General features: G+C 44.6%; 1 protein-coding gene across 4 annotated transcripts in view; it reads left to right on the top strand.

Moving 5' to 3' along the window:
• Positions 1-14719: 14719 nt before the first annotated feature.
• KIT (KIT proto-oncogene, receptor tyrosine kinase) overlaps positions 14720-19671 on the top strand; it is an 80212-nt gene continuing 75260 nt past the window's right edge. For 3 of the 4 annotated variants that reach the window (XM_066280211.1, XM_066280209.1, XM_066280208.1), the window contains exon 1: positions 14720-14908. In XM_066280211.1, the coding sequence (XP_066136308.1) occupies positions 14842-14908 (67 nt within the window). In that variant the 5' untranslated portion in view covers positions 14720-14841. The remainder of the gene's footprint in view (positions 14909-19671) is intronic. The other variant, XM_066280210.1, reaches the window with a different exon arrangement.

Here is a 19671-nt window from a genome sequence, read left to right as displayed (position 1 = left end):
ACACATTCTGCCCATTGATATGTATGGTTGAAGAAAAAGTCCATGAAATGAGGAAAGGCTTAACTTAATATTTTGTTATTTTTCTAATACCTTGACTGTTTTGGAGAACTATTCACAAAATATTTAATACATCTATTAAATATTATTTTTACTAATTATAACTCAATCTCATCTTAATAGAAATAACACAATCTCACGGTGTTTTAGCTGTTAAGATGGCAAAGAGCAGTAAGTACAGGCTGAGTTCACATTTTGAGTGAACTCACCTGCCTCCAAGGCCCTCCAGAGTGCCGATGATGGATGCTGGAGGACCTACGGCAGCAGTTTGCTGCTATGAAACCATAACATCCACAGCTAATCCGAGGTCATCGCTCCTTTCCCACCAGCACACCATAGTCAAGGTTAAGACCCCCAGAGTCAGACTGGCTTGGGCTGGAAAGCTGTTCTGCTGCTTACTAGCTGTGTGGCTACAGCAAGCTACCTCACCTTTCCATACCCCAGTTTCCTCATCTGTAAAATAGAGATGGTCTCCTTGGCGTTTTTTGAATGTTAACTGAGATAATTCATTGAAAGGTGGGTTCATCGATCTTGGCACCATTGGTATTTTTGGCTGGCTCATTCTTTGCTCCAGGGGATCTGCTCTGAGCTCTGTAGGATGGGTAACAGCTCCCTGGTCTCCATCTGCCAAATGCCAGTATCACCTTTTTATGCTCACCTCTCTGTAGGTGGTGACAATTAAAAATATCTTCAGGCATTGCCAAATATCCCCTAAGGGGCAAAACAGCTCCATTCCCTCAACCAATAATCTTAGTAAGATAGTTGACACATAGTAGATGCTCTAAATGTTAGCTTTTATTATTATTATTATTATTATTATTATTATTATTTTGAATTGCTGTTAAGGAGCAGAAACTTTGTGCTTGTAAATTCTCTTTGTTTCTTTATTGGCCTTCATAAGAATGTGCAGACAAATGGTCAAACGTGAGGAGCAGGAAAGGACAAGAAACAGTTTGTCCAATCAGCTCCTAACAGTTTTGTTAAATGTCATGATTTTTTTTTCTTCTGTCACTAAGAGGAAGATGACCCAACCCTTGAATCCTTCCTGATATTTTCCAAATTTTGCCAGGCTCTGCAGTAAAGAGAATGTTGTCACTTTACCAAGCCTGCTGTATGAAAAAAGGGGAAAAGATACCATGGTTAAATAGCTCGCATGCTATTATCCAAGTTGCGCTCTCGTGAGCCACGCTGTCTCTGAAAGTAATTTCTGTGTATTTCCTCACCTCTCACCTCCCGCCATTGCTATTACTTAACCCACTGACCCAGATAGCTGCTTATTAACATTTAATACATGTTGAAGTGTTAGTGGGCTTTGAACAAAACATAGAGAAATTTCTGACTTGCTTTTAGCTCTTTGTCCTTGAATCATTACATGAGTAATTCTTTAACGCTCTGCATTGCCATGGCTATACCCATGGCATGTCTTTTCTTTAAGATAAAAATGGACAGTTTGTAAAAAAGACATGGCCCACCCCATGTATGTAAGCTTTCATTCATTTAGCGAATGTTGAGAAGCTCCTATTATACTATGCTAGGGAGGGCTTCAGGAGCATGCCTGGTGGTCGTTTTCTAGTTGCTTGTGGGGGAGGAAGGCAGAGAAGGCTGGGAGACACAGGCACGTAAGTGGGTGATTTCAATACAGCCATGTGCTGCTTAATGACAGGGATATATTCTAAGAAATACATCGTTAGGTGATCTTGTCATTGTGTGAACATCATGGAGTGTACTGACAAAAATCTAGGTGATATAGCCTCATGCACACCTAGGCTGTATGGTACAGCCTACTGCTCCTAGTCTACAAACCTATGCAGTATGCTACTGTACAAAACAACACGAGATTAATGCAAGCACAAGAGAAAGTGATGCAATCAAGAAACGGAAAAAACCTGAGATGTCAGAGGCCGCTGCTGGCTTAACACAGGCAGGCTATGTTACAGCAAACTTTTTTTTGTATAAGTAGAAAGAGTAATGATAAAAAGTATGGTATAGTAAATGTGTAAACTGGTAACATAGTCCTTTATTATCAAGTGTCATGTACTGCACATAACTGAACGTGTGCACCTTCAGATGACTGATAGCACAGTAGGTTTGTTGACTCTGCATCACCTCAAACATGTGAGTAATGTGTTGTGCTATGATGTCACTAGGTGGTAGGGACTTTTCAGCTCCAGGAGAATCTTCTGGGATCACAGTCCAATGTTGACTGGAACGTCATTATGCAGGCATGACTGTATAGAGTGACAAGTACTAAGACATAGAAGGTCAGCAGTCACACCAATTAAAGTACATAGTAGAGCCTATAACTCAGTCTTCAGGGGTTAGAAATGTTGCCTCCATTTAAAAACAAGTGAAAAGAAAATTATGCCCACCACACCTCCCTCCTTTCCTAAGTAAATAATGTCACACTGGGGAGAAATAAACAAAATTTAATCAAGGGGGAAACTGGAAGAAATTTGTGACATCTGAAGTGTGTAGTCCTAATGTATGCCAAAGAGGAATGTTTAATTTGACATAAATATTTATTCATTTCTAAGTGCATTTCAGAAAATATTTGACAAAGCTAAATTTGAGAAATAGCCACTTATTTTTTAAATTTTTTAAATTATAAAAGCAATACACGAACATAGTTGAATAAAAGTTCAACGTGTGCAGAAAGAAAAAGAGAAAGAAGTGAACTCTACGCTCTGCTTCCCCAAGTCTACCCTCTTGCCTAGGATGAACCGTGAACGGTTGGTTGTGTATCCTTTCACAGATATATAGCTGTATATTCAGTGGAACCGTGTATAATTGCTGTTGTTGTTGGTCAAAACAGTCAAATTATCAGCACCTTTGTATAATTCCACCTAATATTTATATAACACGACTAGAGTCATTCTCCACACATTATTCTGTGACTTCCTCTGTTTCATTAACAATTTATCTTTGAATTCTCTGAACACAGAGATAAATTTTCTTTTTTTGACACATAATGTCTCGAAAAGGATTATTTAAAAAAAGTAATAATCTTGAGACGATAGATTAATGCTCCAAAGAAGCGGAGAGACAGCAGATAACAGAGCTGCTGGAAAAATTACTCACACTATGCTAACGTTTGAAAAATAAACTGGTCGTTTGGGGTCGGACTGCCCAGAAGGCCCAGTTTTTTCTAAGGGATGCAGTGTGCAAGGTTAAGAAGCTATTCAGTGTGCAAACAAAAGCAGCCGCCAGCCTTGTCGCAGTGCTGGGCTGGCTCTTGCTGCCTCATGTAATTTACCTTCCAGCCACCCAGCAATCTCAGACTGTTCTGTGCTGGGCTCCACGCTGTCTGGGAGAGAGGCTAGCTGGCTCCAAGACCCAGAGGCAACAGTCTACAACTCAGACTAAGTTTCTGTGTTAACAACAAATGTTAGCTCAGTTTCTGATGACTGCTGGGAGTCTTAGGACAGTACCTAATCTTTCTAGATTGTTGTCTAGCGTAATTTTTCATAATCACTATTTTTCATAATAATGCTTTCAGTGGAAGCAGCGCTGATATATAGTCAGAAAACTTGCCTGTAAATGTCTGTTCCATTGTTCATTAAAGCTGATAGACTTTGGCTAAATCACTTCTCCTCACTGAACCACAATTTTAATAGCTATAAAATTAAGATAGTAAAACATTTATCATTTATTCGGTGCTTACAATATGTCAGGCACTGTTTTTAGCACTTGACATATATTAACTCATGTAATTTTCATCACAGTCCTATGAGGTGGTTGTGACCCTATTCTTGTCCCATTTTATCAATGAGGAAACTGAGGTGCAGATTTAAACAGCCTTCCCAAGGTCACATAGCTGGGGAGAGAAAGGAATGAAGGCAAGAACTGTAATGCTTAGAGAGGGTTAAAGAAGTGTGAAAGCTTTTGGTATCTCTTTCTGGCCACCAAGGCAAAGAGTTCATGATTTTCTTTTCCTTCAACAATTGTCCCCAAATCAGAGAATCAAGAATTTTTAGAACTGGCTGGAACCTCAGAGATTGTCAAGGGCTAACTTCTTATTTTAAGAGAAGAAGAAGAAGGGGCCAGAGCCTTTAAGGGACTTGGGCAAGGTTCAAGCTTGCTGAGGAGCATGCGGGGATGTAGATTTTGCTCTCCATTGCCTTCAGGCATTCCCATGGTTTTCCCCATTTGGTTAAATACTGTAAACAATTTTTGAAAAAATAGCTATTGTGGAGAGAGTTAAACTTCTACAATAGTATAATGGAACCTCACGTCCCACCACCAGCCAACCTCAACAATCATCAACCACTGGGCCAGTCTGGCTTCATCTATATTCCCACCCACTCCCTACTTCCTAACCCGCTCTGGATAATTTTGAAGGGAATCTCTGGCATCATACATTTCATCGTTAACACTGAATATATCTCTGAACTATAAGGACTCTATTTTTAACATTAGCACAAACTACTACTGTACCTCACAATAATAGTATTGCTTAATATCACCCAATAGCCTGTCAGAGTTCAATTTGCTCCACTTGTCACACCTTCTAGTTAATAGTTGGTTTGCAGCAAGCAAGTTTTGAACTTTTAAGTGCGAGACACTGTGGAGGACACAGGGATGGAGAAAAAACAATTCCCACCCTTGGGTTCTGAATGGTCATGTATGAAATTGAAAACCTACTATTAAAGTGAAAAAAATGCACTGTGGTGCAGAGGGAAGTAGTACAGCGTAGACATTCACTCCCTGGGTGCCGGGGCTCTAAGCCTACCTCCACCACTAACTACTCAGTGATCTTAGTAAGTCACTTGACCTCCCAGTGGCTTCCTCTGCTTATCTATCTGCGGGGTGGGGCTAATAATTGGCAGATCTCAAAGAGTTGTTTGAAGAAATGAGATAATATAGGCAAACACTTAGATCATCACATGAAACATCATACTTCCTCAATAAACATTAGCTATTATTATGATATCCTGACATGGTTATGACCCCTTAATAAGCCTTAAAGGCACTTCATAGTAGAAAGGTGAGTAGTTCTGGTTATTATGCCACTCATAGTAATACATAATAATAACAATAATTACAGATGATGATGATGGCAATGATAATTTTAGCCAGGATTTTTAAAATGTATTATTCAATTAAAATTAATTCACTTTAATTGTTGATTACAATCAACAAGCAAGTGTTTTTACACCCATACTCTCTCCCTCTCCCTCTCTCTCTGCTCACACACTCTTCTAAGGTGAGGTCAGAAGGACTCACTCCCAGCAGCCACATGTTCAAGGCATTTCTTTCCTAAAGGGCCTACGGTATACAAGAGATCTGATTCCTAACTGATGAGGTTGCTATAATCTCCGTGCTCAGTATAACCATTCATCCTACATTGCTTGGTTTATGCCTGTTGTCCACTTCTACTCCCCAAAGTGTCCCAGTTTGGATGATAAATTATATGATCACTCTACTTATACCCAATTCAAAACATCAGGCATGTTTTAAAAAAAAACATGTTTGGAAGTCAACCTCACCCCATTTATCTTTGCCTCTCCCACTTACCCTCCCCCTGCCCCCAACTCCCAATTCCACCAACCACCCCAGCCCTGCCCCTATATATGTCCATCTCCACAATCAGTTTAACCGCTGCAGGCCTGTGGACGAGCTATGACTAGAGCCACTTCTGTTGCTGGGAATTGTTTATGTTACAAGCACTGGTGTAATTAAGGCCATTTTCATATTGTTATCCTTCACACTGTGGTAACAGTTTCTATCAATCAAAAATAAGGGGCAGGTCCATAATCTGAACTCATTTAGTTGCAAATTTTGAGAATTGCAAGATTAAACAATTCTACTCTCTCCCTCCACCAATCAGGAGACCTGATTTATTTGTACTCTTTTTGTGTTAAATATATTTGCTCCTTGTATTTACTCAATCATTTAATACTTTTAATCTTAAAGCAAGTTTTTCTTACTCCTGCCACGTGACTTCTCTATCAGATTCTAAGGAAAACATAAAAAGGGTCATGACATTCAGTAAGAGATTAAGACAGATTTGGATTATACAAATTTATGGCAATAATAATTTTTTTAAAAAAGGAAAAAAAGAAGTTGGATTTCTTGGAGCCAAAACAAATCCTGATAAAATAAAAATCATAGGAAAAAGCAACCAGATGCACTCCATTGTGCAGATATGCAGTGCCTACTGTGTGCATGGCTTTGTTTGGGGCAAGCCCTGCAGCTGAATTACAGCACAAGTATCTTCAAAGAATGGAATATTTAGTGGAGAGGCTATGACAGGGTTACAAATAATTCTGATATAAGGCAATGAAAGATATATGATTTAAGAGATGTCAACCCTGTGCTGGAAGAATTTATGGAATACCAATGTGACTCTGAAGGTTAGAATTCCTCCTAATTCCCGGAAGCAGCATGGATTTAGATAAGAGACCCTATCAAGTTGTTATTTATTTATTATTTTTGTACAGAGCCTCAGGCATGGGAATTTCTCAGGAATGGCTGTTGATTATTATGACAAAGTAATCATTTAGTGTCTTATTACACACACACATGACTAGGGTTTTTATTTTTTTTATAGTTTTATTTAGACCACTAATTTTAACAGAGTGACATTGGTCAGCTAGAGCACATAGATTTAGAGAAAACATGTCTAGATCATCTTGACATTCGCTTATGTTGTATACCCATCACCCAAAGTCAAATTGTCCTCTGTCACCCTTCATTTGGTTTTCTTTATGCCCCTCCCCTCCCACCACTCCCTCCCTCCCTTTCCTTCCCCTCCCCCTGGTAACTACTGCATTCTTATCTATGTCCATGAGTCTCAATTTTGTGTCCCACCTATGTATGGAATCATACAGTTTTAGTTTTTTCTGATTTACTTATTTCACTCATTATAATATTATCAAGGTCCATCCACGTTGTTGTAAATGATCCGATGTCATCATTTCTTATGGCTGAGTAGTATTCCATAGTATATATGTACCACATCTTCTTTATCCAGTCTTCTATTGAAGGGCTTTTTGGTTGTTTCCATGTCTTGGCCACTGTGAACAATGCGGCAATGAACATGGAGTTGCATGTGTCTTTATGTACCAGTGTTTTTGAGTTTTGTGGGTATATACCCAGTAGAGGGATTACTGGGTCATATGGCAGTTCTATTCTTAATTTTTTTTTAATTTTTATTTATTTATTTTTTACAGAGACAGAGAGTGAGTCAGAGAAAGGGACAGACAGACAGGAACGAAGAGAGATAAGAAGCATCAATCATCAGTTTTTCATTGCACGTTGCAACACCTTAGTTGTTCATTGATTGCCCCCCCCCCCATGTGCCCTGATCGCGGGCCTTCAGCAGACCGAGTAACCCCCTGCTGGAGCCAGCAACCCTGGGCTCAAGCTGGTGGGCCTTCCCTCAAACCAGACGAGCCCGCACTCAAGCTGGCGACCCCAGGGTCCTGAACCCGGGTCCTCCGCATCTCAGTCCGACGCTCCATCCACTGCGCCAACGCCCGGTCAGGCTCTATTCTTAATTTTTTGAGGAACCACCATACTTTCTCCCATAATGATTGTACTACTTTACATTCCCACCAACAGTGTATGAGGCTTCCTTTTTCTCCACAGCCTCCCCAACACTTGTTATTACCTATGACTAGGGTTTTTAAATGAACCCTGTATACTTCCTTCATTTCTCTCTGGACTATCCCTGCTGTTTTCTACTGTTCATTCCACCATCTTGGCTTTTGATTGTGTTTCCACCTCCCCTTTTCAGTCATCCTCCACCACCAGCCGGATCTTCCAAGCTCCCTTCTGGTGCTTTCACTGCAAACTGCCCAGCGCGCCCAGGCTCCCCTTGATCTCTTGCCCCATCCCCTTCTTTCTTGAAAATTTATCGAGCAATAAATTCTTGTATTTACCTCTTCACCTCTAAGGTATTGCTCAACACCCGGCAGCCCAAATTCTGGGTCCACAAACTGTGTGTGTGTGTGTGTCTGCGTGTGTGAGTCTAGGTGTGAATGTGTTGTTTACTTACCGAAGAGCTCTAGGTTAACTAGGGAAGTGAATTATTACAGTCATTGAACACAGGGGCTAGGCATTCAGCTTACCAAGGGTTCGAGTCCTAATGCAAATTTGTTCAAGTTACCTAACTTCCTTATGCCTCAGTTTCCTCAACTGTAAAATGGGGAGACTGAGAGAGCCTGCTAGGTTGAGTTATAATGAGTTAATGTATACAAGGTATTTAAAACTGGCTAGGTGTTGTCAGTTCTCATTAAGATCACAAACTCCTATCAATGTATTTCTGTCCTTATCTTATTTGACCTCCTTAGGATACAAGGGAAGACTTCGATTTTCCTGAAAATCTCCTTTTGCCACAGCCCTCTTGGGTTTCATTCACCTTTCTGACCCTGACTTATCAGGATCTTTTGTGGGCTCTTTTTGTCCCTTAAATGAGGATGTCTCCCTAGGTGCTGATCAGCCGTCTGCTTTCCCCGTGGTGTACTCTCTCAGGGGTGACCTCATCTAAATCCTTGGCTACAGCCACCTCCCTGGTGCCTGACCCTGTGCAGGGCTCTAGGTCTGCATGTCTAGCTTTGGAGAAGTTCATGAGCACCTCAGAACCAAATAGCACCTCAATCTGTATCCTTCACCTTCCATCTCCAACCTAGTCACATGTCTTGCTGAAGGGATGCACATGACACCAGAAATTGGGGCACCACCTTGAGTCCCTCTTCCCACTCACCTTCCTCAGTACTGTTAGTGAGCAAGGCCTCCTTAGCATCTCCTATTCATCCCCTTGCCACTCTCTCCTCTATGGATTTAATTCCATTCACATTCTCCGTGGATCATTACATTTGTCTTCTTCCTATTTTCTTCCTGCATCAAGGTGTTTTTTTTCTTTGTTGTTTTCTTTCTTCTTTTTTTTTTGTTTTTGTTTTTTTCCTGATGTGAGAAGCAGGGAGGTAGAGGGACAGACTCCCGCATGGGCCCAACTGGGGTCTACTTGGCATGCCCACTAGGGGGCGATGCTCTGCCCATCTGGGGCATTGTTTCATTGCAACCGGCACCACACTAGCGCCTGAGGCAGAGGCCATGGAGCCATCCTCAGTGCCCAGGCCAACTTTGCTCCAATGGAGCCTTGGCTGTGGGAGGGGAAGAGAGAGATAGAGAGAAAGGAGAGGGGGAAAGGTGGAGAAGCAGATGGACGCTTCTCCTGTGTGCCCTGGCCAGAACTGAACCTGGGACTTCCACATGCCCAGCTGATGCTCTACCACTGAGCCAACTGGCCAGGGCCTGCATCAAGTTTTGGCCCCTTTCAACTCATCCTTCACTGAACTACTCCACTATCTTTCCAAAATGTAAATCTTATCACATCTGGCTCCAGCCCAAAGTCCCCTAGTGACTCTTCATAGCTCAGGAGGTGAAGTGCTTGTTTATCTCGGTGGTCTGAACTCTCCCCCATCCATCCGGCAGGCCCTGTTTCCCTACCTATTCCACTCTACTGTGGTCCTTTCTATGTATCAGGCTTTTCAGACCTCTTGCCCTTTGCATAAGTGCTTCCTACCCTTGAACCTTCTCCTCCCTGCTTCGCCTTACTTTCCCCTTGACCCTTCATAATCAAATTGCCACCTCTTTGGGGAGCTTCATGAAATCACTGTACAATGACTCAGGTGCCCCTTTGGGTTCAAACATTACCCTGTGCATGGAGCTCTCTTACAGTAGGTATAATAATGTAATTTATTTTTTTTATTTTTTAAAGTTTTTTTTTTAATTTTTTTTTTATTTATCTGAAGCTGGAAACAGGGATAGACAGACAGACTCCCGCATGCGCCCGACCGGGATCCACCCAGCACGCCCACCAGGGGGCGATGCTCTGCCCACCAGGGGGCGATGCTCTGCCCCTCCGGGGCATCGCTCTGTCACGACCAGAGCCACTCTAGCGCCTGGGGCAGAGGCCAAGGAGCCATCCCCAGTGCCCGGGCCATCTTTGCTCCAATGGAGCCCCGCTGTGGGAGGAGAAGAGAGAGACAGAGAGGAAGGAGAGGGGGAGGGGTGGAGAAGCAGATGGGCACTTCTCCTGTGTGCCCTGGCCGGGAATCGAACCCAGGACCTCTGCACGCCAGGCCGATGCTCTACCACTGAGCCAACCGGCCAGGGCAATAATGTAATTTTTGACCATCCCCCTGTGTGTCTCTCTTTTTTCTCTGCAAATCCCATGAGGGCAGCATCTGAATTTTGTCTAACTTTGCATTCCCTGAACTTCGTATAGTACATCTGGCACATAGAAGTTCAATAAATACTGAATGAAAGCTTGCACTAAGAGCATACATCATCTTCTTTCAATCTCACGAGCTGTGAGGTTGTCATTGTTGGTATAGAGTCTATTATCTTCTCCCACTTTATAGATGAAACACTTACAAATGGTTACTGGGGGGAAAAAAGGACTAGTAAGTAGCAAACTTGAAAAGGATTATTTATACCTTTGGTGTAATAATTTCACCTCTAGAAATCTATCCTAAATAATCAGAGGCAGGAACATCTTATGCGCTAAAATGTTTATCATCAAGTAATTTATGTAGAAAAAACCCCGGAAAAATAATAGAGAAAACGATTAAACATCCAGAATAGGTACATACAACTAGATATTATTATACTGCCATTATATGTTATGTTTCCAAAGAATTTTTAAAGTTTGGGACAATGCTTATGTTATACTTAATAAAAAATCTGGATAGAAAACTAGCAAATATTATAGAATCTTAAATTATATAAAGAAAAGTAACTCCTGCCTGACCAGGCAGTGGCGCAGTGCATAGAGCGTCAGACTGGGATGTGGAGGACCAGGTTCAAGACCCTGAGGTTGCCAGTTTGAGCGTGGTTTGAGCAAAGCTCACCAGCTTGGACCCGAGGTCGCTGGCTTGAGCAAGGGGTTACTCAGTCTGCTGTAGCCCCACAGTCAAGGCACATATGAGAAAGCAATCAATGAACAACTAAGGTGTCACAATGAAAAACTAATGAATGATTGATGCTTCTCATCTCTCTCCATTCCTGTCTGTCCCTATCTATCCCTCTCTCTGACTCTCTCTCTGTCTTTGTAAAACAACAACAACAAAAAAAACTCCTGCATGACCAGGTGGTGGTGCAGTGGATAGAGCATCGGACTGGGACACGGAGGACCCAGGTTCAACGCCCCGAGGTTGCCAACTTGAGTGTGGGCTCATCTGGTTTGAGCAAGGCTCACCAGTTTGAGCCCAAGGTCACTGGCTGAGTAAGGGATCATTCAGTCTGCTGTAGTCCCCCGGTCAAGGCACATATGAGAAAGCAATCAATGAACAACTAAGGTGCCGCAACAAAGAATTGATGCTTCTAATCTCTCTTCCTTCCTGTCTGTCTGTCTCCAACTGTCCCTCTCTCTGTCTCTCTCTGTCTCTGTCACAAAAAATTAAAAAAAAAATAAAAATAAAAAAACTCCATAGAATAAGCAGGAAAAAAGATTTGAAAGAAACATAACCAAGATGAATTCTTCAGTAATTATATCTTGTGTGATTTCATTTTGTTTTGTTCTTTATCATTTTCTGGTATTTCCTAAATTTCCTACAATAAGCATCTTTACTTTTACAATCAGAAATATTGTTAAAAAGTAGTTAGAAATGTAGGCTGTGTCAAACTAGAGTAAAATCTCTCGTTCTATTTGTGTGACATCATTCCGCCTTCTTCTGGTGAGAATACCTCAATTTGGGGGGGACACACATCCATCGCCATTAAGAATGGCCTCATGATGTGGATGAAGTAGACCCTAATCCTGGCTCCAGAGGTTGGTGTGTGACCCAGACTTGGCCAATCAACATAAACCATATGGCTTCAGTAACTGTTCCAGATAGGCATGAGACTTAATCCAAGTCAGTATTTTTATAGGACATGTTCATGGGGGCAGAAAAGCTTTGCTTACATTGGTACTAATGAGCTGTAAGCCTAGAATTGCCTGAGTGTATACAAGTACAGGGAAGCCATCAGGGAAAGTACAGAGATGGAGAAAAATGCATGTGTGTACACACACACACCACCACCACCACCACCACCACCTTCAAGTCCTGGTGACTCTGAGGTCTTGAATCTGGGAAAGTCTGAAACACTATCAGCCCTGGATTTTCCAGTCATAAGAACCAATATACTTTTGATTTTTTATTTGTTTCCTTATGTCAGTTTGAACTGGATTTCTATAAGTTGCAATTGAAAATTAATGCAATCCCTTCCTCTCTCTGTATCTGTAAAATCAATCAATAAAAAAATAATTAAAATAATCATGAAAATAAAAAAATATAAGGTACAATTCATGAAAGGATCCAGGGCTAGCACAAAACAGAGTATAGAACTGGTCCCACACTCTGCCTGAGCCATAAACACTTCCATCATTGTAAATGTTTCTGTTGGACACGATTTAAAATATGTCATTCCATAGCAGTTCACTCATAGTACCTTCTAGATGCCTCCTTTTAGTACATAGCTGGCAAGGGCTATTATTAAAAATAGTTAATAACCCTAAGGGCACAGGGACTGGAGGCTCTCGGATGTGCCTGGCACTAAACTTCTATGGATTTGGGAAGATTTGAGGTATCTCAAAAAAGAAGTTGGAGTAAGGGGCACTTTGGTATTTAGGAGAGTGGCATTTTTCCAATCACTACACAAGGGTTTTAATATATTACCAACGGATATGGCCAACTTGGTGTACTGGCTGCACCTGAGCCCTGCTAGCAGATATTTTTTTTCTTTATTATTATTATTATTATTTTGTATTTTTCTGAAGCTGGAAACGGGGAGAGACAGTCAGACAGATTCCTGCATGCGGACCGGGATCCACCCGGCACGCCCACCAGGGGCGACGCTCTGCCCACCAGGGGGCGATGCTCTGCCCCTCCGGGGCGTCGCTCTGCCGCAACCAGAGCCACTCTAGCGCCTGGGGCAGAGGCCAAGGAGCCATCCCCAGCGCCCGGGCCATCTTTGCTCCAATGGAGCCTTGGCTGCGGAAGAGGAAGAGAGAGACAGAGAGGAACAGAGAGGAAGGAGGGGGGGGGTGGTGGAGAAGCAAATGGACGCTTCTCCTATGTGCCCTGGCCAGGAATCGAACCTGGGTCCCCCACACGCCAGGCGGACGCTCTACCGCTGAGCCAACCGGGCAGGGCCAAGTCGTGAGAATTTTTAAGTGATTCACTTTAAAAATCAGTTTGCTTAAACCAACTTAGGTCCTACCAACATCAAACAGGAGAGCTTTCAATATTAAATAAAATGAGTGCTGGTTAGTTATAAATTTTGGGTGCTACCTTAGAGAAGAGTCTAGATATATCTAAATTATTTTATTGCTTTTTGTGATGGCACTTCCCATTTATTTTCCATTCTTAAACTTTCTGGAAGGGTGTTTCACGTGTTCATTAGAATGCATCGGTAAAGTTCCTTCATACCTGGAGTCAGCCTTGAAATGACTGTGTCTTGCCCTGGCCAGATAGCTAAGTTGGTTAGATTGTTTGGTTGGTTCGAGCAACGTCCTGATGCTCAAAGGTTGGCGGTTGGACCCCCAGTCCAGGCACATACAGGAAGAGATGCCCCCCTTTCTAAAATCAATCAATAAAATTAAAACGATAAAATAAAATGACTGGGTCTCCCCTATATTAGTTGTGTGATATTAGGCTACTTTTGTAACTAAAATAAGAATCGTATCTGCTCTATTTACTTCACAAAGCTGCTATTATGAGCATGAAATAAGATTCAGCGTAAAAAGGAACTATAAAACCCTATACAGATATTGTTGTCACTTGAAAATAATCATTTTACCATTATTTTGCTCCTGGTACAGGCTAGGACAGCTAAGAGGAACCCCGGGATCCCCTCACCGAAAAACTGTATGGGAAGGAGAAAAATAAAAAAATGGCTCAGGACAATGACTTCGGTGCAAATGGTTTAAAAGCTCAGGTTCCCGGAGAAAACTTCACAAGGCACCCCTTCCTACTTAAAAGCTTGTCTCCAAAAAAGTCTCTGCATGGAGCTTGTTGGGCGGAGGCTACTCAGACCAATAGAAACCAACTGTGTTCCTACAGGTTAAAGAGCAGGTGGAAAAACAGCATAAAGAATTACCTACACTCCGGCTCAGCCTTTCACTGCGTTGCCAGGTGTCACTCTTGTTCCCCTCGACTAACAGGAATGGAGAAGAATATCGGGGCTCAGTTCCATCCCCTGCCCCCGCCAATCTTGTCCCCGCACCACCTCCACCAAAAGCAGCATACAACCTCCTCCCTCGGGAGCATGCTCGAGACCCGGGCTGCCGACCTTTATTGTCTGGGGAGCACCTCCCAGGTGGCGGGCCTGTGTCCAAATGTGAGCGCGGTGCCCAGTTTCACAAGGCGGGCGGGCAACACCACCCTTGTCCGGGAACCGCCTCTGGCAGCTCAAGCACATCAACAGAGGAGGAGAGGTAGAGAGAGGGGGCTCCGGGGTTGGGAGCGGGCTGCAAATACCGGCGTGCCCTTCTCTTCCCTCCGCCACCCTCCGCCACCCCGGGGTCAGCCCCCGGGGATTAAACAGGTCGAAAGAGCAGGGACCAGACGCGGACGCGAGGGAGCGAGATCTAGGCGGGAGGAAGGGACGCAGGAAGGGCAGGCGAGGAGGGGCGCTGAGAAGGGGCGTGGCCGGCGCGCAGGGGGAGGGCGCTGGGAGGAGGGGCTGCTCCTCCGCGCTCGCGGCTCTGGGGGCTCGGCTTTGCCGCGCTTGGTGCACTTGGGCGAGAGCTGGAACGTGGAACGGACCTCCGATTCCTGTGCAGCCACCGCGATGAGAGGCGCTCGCGGCGCCTGGGATTTTCTCTGCGTCCTGCTCCTCCTGTTCGGCCTCCAGACAGGTGGGAGAGCGCGGCAGGCACCGGGGCCGCGCCCCCCTCCGCTGCCTGTGCCCCGCAAGGGCTCCAACTCGCTGGGCTGTGTCGGGAGAGGTGGCTGCTGGCCCCCAGTATCCGTGCGTTTCAGCCTCCGAAAAGCTTCGAGGCGTCCCTGGAACTCTCTTGCGCCCATCCTCGCTCACCTGCGCGAGGAACCGCCTACCACTGGTGCTGGGGGCGCTTAGCTGGGGTCTCCCGGGAACGAGGGCAGCTAAGGGGTTTAAGCGTGAATGAGGTGCGGTTTGAGGGCGCAGGGTGCAAGTTTGGGTCTGCTTTTGTGCCGAGGGGGTGCGCAAGGGCAGAAGCGGGCGGCTCTGGGGTTCGCACCCAGCGCGTTATATCCGCCGTGCGAGGCGCAGCCGGGGCTTCCTTTTGTTAAAAGTTGCGCGTGTGTGACCAGCGCACGGGAGGACCGGCCCGCAGGTTCTCAGCCGCGCTGAGGGCAAAGTTGTTGAGCCTTTTCTTTGGTCTGCGGCTCCTGTTTTCCGACCGCTGGAGCTCTTTGTGCCCCAGAGCTGGAGACCGACCCGCTACCGTCTCTGCTCGCGGCGTCACTGGTGGACACCCCGCGGTGTTCCCGCGGGTCCTCTGGTTAGGCTTTTGCACTGGGAGCGCGCGTCGTGCGTCTCTGGGGCTGGACCCGCGAACGTGGAGGTGGCTGTTTAGGGACAACTTGGACAGGGCGTGTGGAAAAGCAGCCGCTAGGTTGCAGACTTTTTGCTTTTGTAAATCCCGTGCCAGAGGCTCGCCCCCTTCTGCTGCGGTGCAGTTCCTTTCCTGCTGCGCGCCTCGGAGCGGCAGGAGGCTGTGCTGGCCGCCTACCCTCAGGGGAGGCGCGGACAGTACGCTGGGACACTGAGGTCCCTGACCCCAGCTGCCTCCCCTGCCCTGCCAGATTGCCCGGCCAGGCTAGGGGTCTCTGCAAACCCTTGGAATCAGTGTCTGAGACCTGTAATCGCAGGTCCGTTTTGTTTGGAAATTTTGCGATTTGCAACATCCCCTCCCGCAAGGTATCTATACTTAAGGGCTGCCCGAGGTGGGTGGTTGGGCGAGTAGTGGGAGATACAGTGGAACTTTCTGCAAATCTTGGATCTTAAAACTGTAGTGAAAATCCGGTTATATCTTTGCTGGAACTTGGGTGTTAAGGTGGAGGAGGAGGATTTGCAGGCTCTTGGAAGCTCTGGGGCAGATTCCTGCCCCTTCTTTCTGGGTGTCGCTGGTGCGTGAGCCAGTGCAGGTCGCCCTGCCAACCTCTGAAGCCCCGCTTTCTCCCAGCTCTTTTTTTTTTTAAACCTTTAAGGCTACTTGGATGATGTAGGGAGAGAAAGTGAGCATCGCTGTGAACTGTTGTGGGACTCTATGGACTACTGCTCAGTTTTCTCATTAAGTCTCAAGATGCAGCCTCCGGCTTCCCGGTCTCGAAGGCATTGTGTGGGCTTTCCTGTGGGGGAAGAGAGGCCTTGCATCTGGACCCTTGTGACGTCGGAGAGATTAGGAGTGAGTGCTCAGATTCCCTGACAGATTTGACCACCTAAGCTTCAAATGATACGTTTGATCCTCACATCTTTCTGCTTTGGCATTTTAAATTTCAGTTACAATATGTGAATCGGACCCTAGTAAGACAAGCCACGCAGAATAGTTCCCTTTTAAAAAATGAAATGAATTAATTGTTTCCTTCTTCCTTATAATTAACCTGCTCCATTCAATTGATTTTTGGCAAAAGGAATATTAACGTCTGGCTTGACGGGGGAGGTATGGTGTAGTGACAAAGCATTTTGCTGCTCTGGTTTTCTTTTCTCAGCGACTTATTTGCTGTGTGCCGTTGGGCAGGTTGCTTAAATTTTGGGGAGCCCAGTTTCCTCAGGAGGACAGTGAGGCATCTATGTACATACTGAAGGATCCTTTGGGTCTGAAATTCTTCTTTCCGTGTTCTGAGTGTAGACTCCACGCCTTTCCTGAATTCTTTCCCTGATTCCTTTTTGCCTCCTTGAAATTCCTCTGCCTCTCCTGGCTGGCTGCAGGGACCAGGTGGTGGTAACTTAGTTGTCTACCCTGGCTAACCCGGGACATTGCTGCCCTCTCCTCGGTCCACATGTGCTCACTGACAGTTTCACTTTGAGGGCTAGGAGGTGCCAGCTCTGCAGGGGCCTTCATCCCATCCCCTCCCCCAAGTGTACCTCCCTGTCCTCAGCAGGATGAACCTGCAAGAAGTAGGGACCTTCCCCTGGTTCCTGCAGGTGTGAGACTCGAGTCATCCTCAGCAGCTGTGCACATTCTGGATGATTCCTGCTGGAAATCATATGATGGATTTTGAAAGGAATCCCAAAAAAGCCATTAACCCCAGTCATCCACACATTTATTCTTAGGATTTTATAAATCATGTATGCTGTGCCATTATTAATACACATTTTCTGTAGTGCCTGAAATTTCACATTACTAAGTTTATACTGTACGTAGTTGTTGCTCTTTAATTGGAAACTGTGTGCCCAGCCCTGTGCTGAGGCTTGTACCTGACATCGCCAGTCCTTTCAACAAGCGCCAGAGGCAGTACTATTACCATCCCTACCCTTCACAACTGGAGGAACTGGCTGCGGAGAAGTTCGTTCCCAAAATCAGCAGTGAAGCCTGAGGTTAGTCCCTCAAATGACAATAAGCAGGCGCTAAAGTGATGGTCAGTTGAAAAACTTTTCCATCCCCCACTCCAAAAAATAAAAATGGCTTTAGCGTTATAAGCTTGTGGCATACTTGAGAAAATCATCATGCTGAATGAACACAAAGAGATGTAAGTACAGGTTACTACTCATAGCCCCCCCCCCATCTGTTCAGGAACCTGCCAGGTATATTGCGGGCTTCCCTTGGAGCACGTTTCTGTACAGATGTGGTGGTGATGGATTTTGCTGCTGTTGTTGACGGCCGCTAGGTGCTGCCCATAGGATTTTGACTCATTTCCTCAAGTCTTCCCCCAGCCGATTAATGAAGGACACCAGGAAATGAGCCACAGTGTCCTAAGTGAGATTCTTGAAGCTGGACTGCCGTGCAGGGACGCTCAAAGGCAGCGAATTTTCTCCAAGATGAATTTAGTCTTAAGAGTTGACAGTCTAATAAGTGGGAAGCACTTTTGTTTTTATTTGCATTCATATGTGGTAACTTACAAAAAGGGGTCAAAAGGCATTTGAAGAAATAGTAAATATGCAAAATTTCATACGCAATTTCAGTAACTTGGATATATTTTTTTCATGGCTACAGATCTGGGTTGGGGAGGGGCCTACAGGGGGGGTTACCACAGGTAAAAAAATCTAATGCAGGGTAAATCTTTGTTGAAAGTTAAGGGGACTTTTGAGTAAGTCTGGGTTAGCCCCTCTGATTTCTGTCATTGCGGACATGAGACAACCCATCTTTTGACTTTAGACTCAATGTTTTATTTGGGCCACGTGAAGCTTTTTAGAAAATAGACACAGTTTAAAAATATGGATTCTTGACCTGTGGTGGTGCAGTGGATAAAGTGTTGACGTGGAATGCTGAGGTCACCGGTTCGAAACTGTGGGCTTGCCTGGTCAAGGCACATATGGGAGTTGATGCTTCCTGTTCTTCCCTCCACCACCCCTTTCTTTCTCTCTCCTCTAAAAAAATGAATTAAAAAATACGAAAAATTTATATCCAGATCACTTGAAGAATTTAAAACTCTGTTCCTTTAGATAGAATCTATGCTCTTTAGGTTGCTCTAGGCCAGCGGTTCTCAACCTGTGGGTCGCAACCAAAACACAGGGGTCGCCTAAAGCCATGGGAAATAATGTATTGTACAATAAATATGTACTTTCCGATGGCTTTAGGTGACCCCTGTGTTTTGGTCGTCGACCCTGGCCAGGGTCGCGACCCACAGGTTGAGAACCGCTGCTCTAGGCAATATCACTCACTGCTGCCAGCCCTAGACCTTAAGACTTTTTAGCTTGGGCCTTGGTAAGGGCAGGTGGTACCATGCAGATACCTAGTAGAATGAGCAAGGGCCTGTGTAGTGAGAGGGTCTTGAATTGGCCTGCTGGCTCCACACCTGACAGCTTGGTGGCCTTGGAACAAGTAGCTTAACTTTGCTGAGCTTCACTTTTTCATCCTACTTTTAGCTGTGTGACTTTGGGAAAGTTACTTAACCTTTCTGTGCCAGAAATACATGCTACATTTTAAAGTTTTTATAAGGGTGTTTGTTGCCTGGCAGGCTCAAGATGTGTCAGCCATAAAGATCTATAAAATAGGAATTACTATTATCCCTAAAATGAGAATAATGCCTACGCTAATATAATTGCCCTAAAGATTAGGAAGAGATTCTCAATAAAGATGCTTGGTACAGGGTGTAGGATAGGATCGACTGCTAACATATGAATAAACTCTGCAAGCATGTAGAATTTGACTGTTTCTCTTTATAATCCTTGTACGCAGGTACCAGTAAGTACTAACTTGACAGCTTTTAAAATGGAACAAAATTAATTTTTGTCTTGAGTTTTTTACAGCTTTTGAGATAACAGTTGGGAATCACTAGTTTTAGAGATGGAACAGATCTTGGAGTGAGGGGGAACCAGATTTCTCCAGTGAAAACACTGATACTGGTAATTTTTCTGTTCATCGTATGCTTGAGCCTTCACGTTTACATGTTGGTCGTGACACTCCTTTGTTAGCTCTCCTCCAATGCGCACCTTTCCTGACAGCTAGGTTTCAACATGCTCGCGGAGTTTGAA

This window comes from Saccopteryx bilineata, chromosome 5 (assembly GCF_036850765.1).
Source record: "Saccopteryx bilineata isolate mSacBil1 chromosome 5, mSacBil1_pri_phased_curated, whole genome shotgun sequence".
NCBI classification, from domain to species: Eukaryota; Metazoa; Chordata; class Mammalia; order Chiroptera; family Emballonuridae; genus Saccopteryx; species Saccopteryx bilineata.
The sequence above is the reverse complement of the archived record's forward strand: the minus strand, read 5'-3'. Positions and strand labels throughout refer to the sequence as shown.